This window comes from Eucalyptus grandis, chromosome 7 (genome assembly GCF_016545825.1).
Source record: "Eucalyptus grandis isolate ANBG69807.140 chromosome 7, ASM1654582v1, whole genome shotgun sequence".
NCBI classification, from domain to species: Eukaryota; Viridiplantae; Streptophyta; class Magnoliopsida; order Myrtales; family Myrtaceae; genus Eucalyptus; species Eucalyptus grandis.
The window spans coordinates 8,217,980-8,227,268 of NC_052618.1; the positions used below are offsets into that span (position 1 = coordinate 8,217,980).

General features: G+C 38.3%; 1 protein-coding gene across 1 annotated transcript; it reads left to right on the forward strand.

The window, feature by feature from the left end:
- Nucleotides 1–103: 103 nt before the first annotated feature.
- On the forward strand, nucleotides 104–7,010 carry LOC120295794 (disease resistance protein RUN1-like). Its single transcript, XM_039317367.1, has 6 exons — nucleotides 104–612; nucleotides 1,859–1,979; nucleotides 4,840–5,850; nucleotides 6,033–6,278; nucleotides 6,371–6,899; nucleotides 6,982–7,010. The coding sequence occupies exons 1-6, from the start codon at nucleotides 104–106 to the stop codon at nucleotides 7,008–7,010; spliced, it is 2,445 nt and encodes an 814-aa protein (XP_039173301.1).
- Nucleotides 7,011–9,289: the final 2,279 nt, after the last annotated feature.

Consider the following 9,289-nt stretch of genomic DNA (forward strand, 5'->3'; position numbering starts at 1 on the left):
TGCTGGCGATAATCGGAAAAAAGGTGAAGATGAACCAGCGAGGCTCGATTGAAGTAAAGGGAAAAGTAGCAAAGATGAACTAGAGAGGCTGATGCAAGATATGATGGATTCAGGGGTTGGATCAAGTACGGCTAAACACGTGGGCACAAAACAAAGAATCGTCAAAGTTGAACCAGCAAAGGGTGATGTGTTCCTGAGTTTCGGAGGATACGATAGTTTTGGATTTGCTGGTATCCTCTACCGCTGCTTGACAGCTTACGGAATTCGCGTTTTCAAAGATTGCGGAACCCTACGTACTACCAAAGAGCTTCCGTCATTGGTCTACAGGTCCAAGATCTACGTACCTATCTTTTCCGTGAAATACGCTCATAGCCCTCGGTGCCTTGACGCACTCGCACTCATGGTAGAACAGACGTCTGGTCCACGTGGGAAGAAAGAGATCTTGCCCGTTTTCTATGATGTGGAACGGTCTGATGTGCAGTTGATATCAATTTACGGAGAAGTCCTGAACATGCACAGGCGGAGATGGGGCCCTAACCAAGTCACGCGGTGGCAGAATGCTCTTGTAAAGGCTGGTAATGTCATTGGATGGGAACGAAGCGCATATCAAAGGTATATTACATCTGTCTTCTCTCGTAGTCGGTTTCTCTGGATTTGTTTTCTCAATCGACCGAGGTAGTGTTGAGAATATCAGAAAAGGAAACTCAACAACCTTTTCCCAGCAGAAAATGCAAATATTGATCGACTCTGCTGCACTCTATTGTTTTGTTCACTTGCTTGGGTTTATGATCGTTACTGAGCCTGTTTCAAAGCTTCATGGGGACTAAAATAGAGAAAAAAGAGGAAATTATTGATGAGGAATTTACGTGGTTAAAATTTTCAATTTGCTTTTATTTCTTTTTCAGGCCAAATCCTTCTCTCGAATTGACCCCGTTTACTCAACATATCTCAGTATGGCTCAGTGAACTATCTTTAAAATTTCATTCTATTCGTCCACAAGACTCGCGTCATTTTGTAATTCAACCCATGGTTGAGTGATATTTACACCCAATGGTGAACTGTGACGATATAATCCATTGGCAGACTACATACTTGCTGCGGTGGCATTATCCGACATTCATACAATTACTTAACATTAGAGATCATTGTCCAAAAAGTCTTAAACTTATTGCATTTTACGAATTTAGTTCTAAACTTTTCAATTTTTAAAAAATTTAAAAAATTTGAAAAATAATAAATTTTGTCCACATTAGCATTGACTATGCCATGTGTGGAACGGCTAGTGTCCACATTAGTGAATTCAAACTAAAATTGGCCGAATGTATTTAATTGACAAAAAGTGAAAATATTTATGATTCAATTGGTAAAAAGTGAAAAATGTTTAGGACCTTTCAATTTTTGCCGAGAGGTTGGGTGACCAACAGAGAGGAAGAAGAGAGAGAGAGAGGGGGGGAGAAGAAAATAAATAGATAAATTCAAAAAAAAAATTTAAAAAAATTAAAAAAATAATATATTTTGTCCAAGTTAGCGCCGGCTGTGCTACGTAGGACGGCCAACGTCTACGTTCGCGAATTTTGGCTAAAATTAACCGGATGGACTCAATTGACAAAAAGTAAAAATGTTTAAACTAAATTGACAAAAGTACAATAGGTTTAGGACTTTTTGGACAATCTTCCCCTTAACATCATTGTAGTGTGTTCAATATATCTTTGCATCAAGTAAATCTTGTTCTGCAGTAAAGGATCAGTGATCTTTCAGCATATCCAAATTGTCGTTCCATTATGTAGTGCGTGGGGTGGTAGGTCCTTAGATTGCATCTGTTAATGGTTTGGAACTGAGATTTTTTCTGCCGTGGCAGTGAAGGGAAACTTATCACATCCATGGTTGCAAATATTTTGCGCAAGCTGATAGAAGAGCACAATTATGTGCCTGAAGATCTATCCACTGGTGATAATCAGATGTTATCTTACAGGACCTCGGTATATTTCTTTGCTCCTATTCTCCACTCTTTTCGAGAAATCTCTCTTGAAGATTGTAACTGTTGATGAAGTTAGTTTCAACTTAAGTGAGTTTTACATCAAATAGATAAAAAGTCTAATCACCACGAATTAATTTGCATGATTATACAGTTGTTGGAAACTTAGAACATAATAGAAAAAAGAAAGCAAATGCAGGAACTGACATTACAAGAGAATGCAAGTCATCGTCCAAACTCTGAAGTAGCTTGCATTTACTTCAAATTTTTCCGTTCCTAATTCCCTTTGCAAGAATATAATCCACAAAGAATTCAGGGGCAATGCTACACTTCATAACCATCATTTGTAAATTTGACCAAAGATCATATCTTGGATTAACGATTTGATGGTCGATGTGGATAGAATACTTGGATGTTTTGTAATTGTCATTTTAGACAACCATACAAAATAGGGAAAAGTGCCAAAAAAAGTCATAAACCTTTTGTCTTTGTGCCGATTTAGTTCTAAACATTTTTACGTTGTGTCAATTTAGTCATTTCTAGCCAATTTTGGCCAGATTTTGCTGATTTGGACGCTGGCCGACTAACGTGGCCTAATCGATCTTTGACGTGGACAACTTTTAATAATATTTTAATATTTTAATATTTTTATTTTAAATATATATATATATTTTATATTTTTGTCTTTTTCCTCCAGCCGGCCAGAGGTGACGGCCGGGAGGGCGAGGCCAACCTCGCCGGCCACCTCACGGGTGAGGCTCGCCCTTGTTGGCGCTCGCCGGCATGGGTGAGGTTCGCCCTCGCTGGATCTAGCGAGGTCTAGCCTCGCTGCCATGGCGAGGCTCGTCCTCACGGATCGCGAGGTCGAGCCTTGCCGGTCCTTGCCAACATGGGCGAGGCTCTCCCTCGCCAGATCTAGTGAGGTCTAGCCTCGCCGACCATGGGTGAGGCTCGCCCTCGTTGGATCCGGCGAGGTCGAGCCTCGCTGGCCTCGCCAGCCATGGGCGAGGCTCGCCCTGCCGGATCTGGCGAGGTCGGCCTCGCCCTTGCCGGTTGTCGCGTCTAGCCGGCCGTCGGACCTCGGCGACCGGTTGGAGGAAAAAGACAAAAATAAAAAAATAAAAAAATAAAAATAAAAAATATTATTAAAAGTTGTCCATTTCAACGTCGATCAGGCCACGTCAGCCCGGCCTACGTTCAGATTAGCAAAATCCAACCAAAATTGGCCGGAAAGGATTGAATTGGCACAGCGTAAAAATGTTTAGGTTGAATCAGCACCAAAAAAAGGTTTATGACTAAATTGGCACAAAAGTAAAAGGTTTAGGACTTTTTTTGGCACTTTTCCCATACAAAATATGAAGCTGCAGTAGTCTTTATATTGCACAAAACTGATGCCAAAGGAGGTGTTAAGTTCACAATGTTAGTGATTCGAGAATACCTCCTACCTTTTATTTGTTACGGGGAACTGATGAATCAAAACTGAATTACAAAAAACTATTAGTAAATTTTTATATGTTATTTTGTATTTTCTGCCAATGACCACATTGTTTACTCATGGAAGCACTGTTTGAAAAGCAACTCTGTCGTGGTATCCAAAATCCCATAATTGCCTTCTAAAACAATGAAGTCACCCTTTCCTATCACCACAGCATTATGCAACCGCTAAGGTTGACCCATTTCCACAACGCGTGCATGTTACCAGGGTGAGTGTGTTCAGAGTAAGCTTGGTTTCAATTCGTATCATGGATTGGTCAAGCAGTCTATACACAAGAAACAAGAGTGTTGTGAATGAGTTGTTGTCCTTTGACTTGTTTATAACACAATTAAACTAGACACGCTAAATAAATTGGGGTAATAAATGTATTTAAGTAGATTTGGACAAGTTTGCATACTTTTAGAGGTGGAGTGTTGAAGTATAATCAGCAGTATTAGGTGAGTCTTTTTTAACACTCACCTAATACTGTTATTGCAAAAGGAAGGAGGAGAGCTTACTCGTTTGGTCATAAGAATATATATTTCGGATGACGCAAGCCTTTTTTATAGGTTTACAATCGACTTAAACATTAGAAAATCACTGCTCAAGGAAGAGATTTTTTCGGTTCTTTCTATTTTTGCAGATGTCCGCCAAAGCTTTGTAAACCGATTTACAAGGCAAATATCTCTCTGCCATGTTGCATTGAGATTCTTTATGGATTCTTCTACACAAGCTTTAGTGGAATCCAGACACTTTCACAGCCATCCAAGGATTAGATTTTCTAGCACGTCTATCCTAGAAAACTCTAGAAATATGATCAACATTTTAACGGGGGAAGCAATGTGAGGTGGGATTGTTCAAACTATGTTTGTGCTTTCTTCCTCTTTCTGGCATTAAATTTTAGTCATTATAGATCTTAAACATCTAGATGAGATCCAAGGTGAACTCCTACTGAATTTATCGCTACAGAGACTTGGAGATTGTCCCTGATAAGGCTGGTAGTCACCATTCTGTGCTTCCTTTTCCGACTACAAAGGACAAGAAACAGGGTGTGTTAGTCAAATTAGCTTTATTGATGCTTAAAAAGCCGGATTTACTTATTGGATTTTTCCGTAGTAGAGGTAGCAAGTTTAGTGTCTTATCTTTAGCTTAAACGAGATGCAAGATGTGAATGATTGTGTTGGAGGAACTTCAGTGGAGGTTATCTACAACCTATCTACTCTATCAGCTAAACTTTATTTACGACATATCAACTAGCAAGGCACATGATTGATTGGCAGGCACATTCAAAGCACATGTTTCAGAGAATGGTGTAATCAGCTGGAACTTACAGTTCCTCTGTATATTTCTTCACTTCTCTTTTAACTAACATTCTTAAGTACCTTTATAGGAGCTTGCAGACAGTCAAGAGTCGAAAATAATGGAATTATTGGAACTGGAAGTAAATGACGTACGAATTGTTGGAATCCATGGGAGAGATGGCATTGGAAAGACTACTCTTGCCAAGATTGTATATGACCAAATAGCCATTCGCTTTGATGCTTGCAGTTTTCTTGCGGAGATTGAAGAAACGACGCAGCAACCTGGTGGTGTTCAGTATCTTCAAACCAAGTTGATCTTTGATATTTTGAAAAGAGAGTATGAGGTTACTTCTGCTTTCAAAGGAGTACGATTTTTTAAAGAAATATTTAGGAATATGAAAGTCCTTATTGTTCTCGACGATGTGGAAAGGGGGTCTCTTCTCAAGGAGTTCATAGGAGCTAAGCTTGATTGGTTTGGTTCTGGAAGTAGAATAATTGTCATCTCAAAACAAAGAAGCATTCTTCAAGGCTTTGTTGATCGAGGGTTGGCTCGTACTTATGATGTCAATCCAATGGATGATAATCGAGCTTTCGACCTTTTCTGGCAGTATGCAATGGAAATGAGTTTTAAACAAAATCCATATGTTGAAATTGCAAACAAAATAGTCAAGGCTGCAGAGGGACTTCCACTACATATCAAAGTTTTTGGTTCTTTTTTGCATGGTAAAAGACTAGAAGAATGGTATAAATTCAAAAAACTCGTACAACAATATCAGGAAGATTGCCACAAGATTCTGAGCATAGTTTATGAAGCATTAGATCGAATGCAAAAGCAGATGTATCTTGATATTGCATGTTTTCTCCCAGATGTGGATTGTAAGATTGCCTCATATATGTGGCATGGTGAGGATTGTCCTCATGATGAAATCGAGGTCCTTCGTTGTATGTCCCTAATAGAAATGGAAGAAAATAAAATGGGAATGCACAGGTTGCTAAGGTGCCTCGCCAGGGAGATTATCTGCAAAGGTTTCCATGATCCGGTAACAGGCGTTGGATTGTACATTCCTGCCATAGCCCAGGACACGAACAAGGGGAAAAAGGTATGTCGGGGAAAAAGGGTAGCATTTTAGGCCTTAATTTGATTTTTGATTTTCTTTGAATAGGTTTCATGGATGAAGCCTTTATCTTTGCCTCATGGGAGTTTGGGAATCCACTGTAATTGTTTCATCGTCTGAAGACTTCCACATGTTTCTCTACTTGACTTTTGTGGTCCATCGTGCAGGGAACCGACCAACATAACACTGAAGTGGCAGGTTTTGAGATCCCACCCAACACGACGTTTCTCAGCTTGGATCGCACCAGTGTTGTTGGAAAATTTGCAGATGCCTCATTGAACGTTCGGTGGCTTCACTGGCAAGGGTGCCCTCGAGATTTTAAAGCAATCGCCATTCATTTAGAAAACCTAGTTATTCTTGATCTTTCGTGGAGTAAGGTTACAGAATCCTGGGAATGTTGGAAAGGAAAACAGGTATTTTATAAATTATTTGTTGATGTGCTTGTGTTTGCCCTTAAGTACGTTCGGTGTTCTATGGCATCTGAATTTTTTGCCTTGTTTTGTAGATGGAGAGTTTGAAAGTCTTGAATCTTACAGGTTGTGCGGACTTATTAGTTACCCCTACCTTCTCTTGTTGCCCAAAATTGGAGATACTGATTCTTGAGCAATGTTCTCGATTGGTTCATTTAGATCCTTCAATTAATGATTTGAAGCTCCTGGTTACCCTGAATTTGAAGTTCTGCACCGTACTTAGCATGTTGCCAGTGGAAATGGGTGGGATGAATGCTTTAAGAGAGCTCCTGATCGATGGCACTTCCGTACGACAACTTCCTGAGTCGATAGGCAAATTGGTTCAGCTGCAAATTTTTAGTGCCACTAACTGCATCTCATTGGTTCGTGTTCCTAGTTCAGTTTTTGAACATAAAGCTCTTTCAGTGCTGGCCTTGGATGATGCAAAAATTATTGAACTCCCCTATTCCATTGGAGACTTGAAGGAACTTCGACGATTGTCTTTGAGGAGTTGTTGTGGGCTAGGAGAGCTTCCAGAGTCGATCGGCAAATTGGCCGACTCATTAGTAGAGTTGGATATCTCAGGTACAGGTATTTCAAAATTGCCCAATTCAACTAAAAAATTATGGTATCTGAGAGTGCTAAAAATGGATTCTTGTTTCTTAAGGGAATTTCCTTGTTACATTGGAGATTTAATAGACCTAGAAGAAGTACATGCCTCCTGGTGTAGAAATTTAGAGGGAGTCATTCCGAGTGGCATTTGGAAATTACTTCGTCTTAGAGAACTGAGGCTTCGGGGTACTCGTATATCGAGCCTTCCATCAGAAATCTGTTGGCTATCAACTCTTCGGACTCTTGATTTGCTACGTTGCGACCTTCTTAAAGAGTTGCCTCCCCTTCCCTCTAGCCTAATTAACCTCTATGTCAGTCCCTATGGGAGAGAAGAAATGTAAGAATCTATAAAATTCTACTGTCAGTGGCATTTATTGCGATAAATAATGCAGTGTTAATTTGGATTGGATTGTTTAGTGTTGTCATTAGTTGTGGTTAGTAGAGTTGATTACATTATGCCCACGGCAAAGTTATTGTGTCAACTTACTCTTCTCAATTGGAAATTTTGCTTTCTTTCTTAAATTTTTAGTGTGGTGTATATGTATCGATTTAGTAGTCATGGATTACAATGACTGTCGGTAATATTTTCATAGCAATTATAATAATCTAAAAATACACATGCACTGAATAAGAGAAAACACTCATTTCCTTGAAAATTAAACTGTAGAGGAATGCCGTATTGTACATATGAGTCCTAAATTACTTTCCCCAACTATGATAACGTTGCCCAATAGCACCCATTTTTGAGAAGTTACGTAATATCCTCTCTTAAGCTTTGGGTTTTGTTGTTGTCACTATTCTTTTTTCCTCTACATAGCAAATTATGCATTCCCTAAAAAGGGACTCGCTCATTTTTCTTGACTAAAATATGTAGGATGAACATACATGCAATCCCAAGATCTCTATAATCAGAACAAGAACATGCACAATTGAGTAGAAAGATTAACGCACCTGTTTTGAGATCCATCGTTCTTGAAGCAAAAGTGGAAAACCGGTGTTCCACGTGCAAGTCATTCTTCTCTATTGCCCTCTGTATCACTATCTCAATGAGCCGGCCCCTCACATTTTAGCATTATGTAAACGCTCCTTATATGAGGATACATGTGAGAATTTGGATTAGAGGAGAGACTTGAGCACTATTTATAGAGTTTCCAACCAAGCCCCCTCATTATGAGCCAAGCTCAACTCGGCTCACACTAGTTAGTTCCATATTAAACTAATTAAGAAATCTTTTATCTCACCTTAAACCAAACCCCGTAAAACGGTAAATTACAATATCAATTAATATAGCCTACATTAGGAAAACTCTTACATTATCTCACTTAAGTTATATGATATTGTACTATATGTGCTTACATTGGTCTAGAGATAATTCTTAATAGTCAATCATATCCCATAAAGTCTCAAACACCAAATCATGGCGGTAACTGCATGTATATACACAGAGCCTTCCACGGTCACGAGTGCTTTCAATTTTATTGGTATGGATTCAATATGATAGTATGATAAATGGATAACATCTCTCATAGAGAGATCCCATTTGTCAGTTACCATTCTCTTACCTTAAGCGTCACAAAAAACTTGTGCCACTAGAGGATGTTTTTATAGTTCCAATGAACCCACATATGCCTTGTCCTTACGGTTAACTTTTATTTATGTATAACAAGACATATGCATAAGGCTAATAACTGAATGCCCCTAACCTTCACTTAAGATTTATACAGTACCTTGAGACTTTTATCAATATGTATTCAACATAATAACAACACATTCAAAAATATTTTATTGAATGCAAAAGTTGATACATATCAAACCGTTACTAAGTGTAACGACCATAGATGTAAACTTTATTAGAGTAAAGCCAAAATAGCTCTCACTAAATAACAGCATCTTATGATGCTCTTAAGCTTATATTAATGACATGTCATTCAAGAACAGAATATCAAAGTCCTTTAGCTAGTGGATTTGCAACAACATTATTTGTATAAAGGGATATGTTCAGTAGAAGTCCTAAAATTTGTCCAGAAAGTGCAATTGAGTCATAAAACTTACAAAAAGTTCAATCAAGTCCTAAAACTTGTCAAGTTAGTTCAATTGAGTCTAAAGTTAACACCGTTAGCTTTTCCGTTAAAATTGCTGACGTGTCATTTTAAATTATTTTTTATTTTCCATGTGAATTTTTTTTAATGATTTTTTTATTCTTTTTTTTTTAAAAAAGATTTAAAAACTAAAAAAATTAGATTTATTCATTTAATCTTATTTTCACCAAAAATTAAAAGAAAAGTTATAAAATTTATTTTAAAAATTGTTTTAAAAAAATCAAAGGCTCTTCTCCCAGTAGCGTAGCTGCCTTCCACCCATCG

Coding starts and splice junctions, on each gene's coding strand:
- LOC120295794 (XM_039317367.1), top strand. CDS start 104: ATGGATTCAGGGGTTGGATCAAGTACGGCTAAACACGTGGGCACAAAA. Junction 6,279..6,370: donor AATGTTGGAAAGGAAAACAG/GTATTTTATAAA, acceptor CTTGTTTTGTAG/ATGGAGAGTTTGAAAGTCTT. Junction 6,900..6,981: donor AGTAGAGTTGGATATCTCAG/GTACAGGTATTT, acceptor TTGTTTCTTAAG/GGAATTTCCTTGTTACATTG.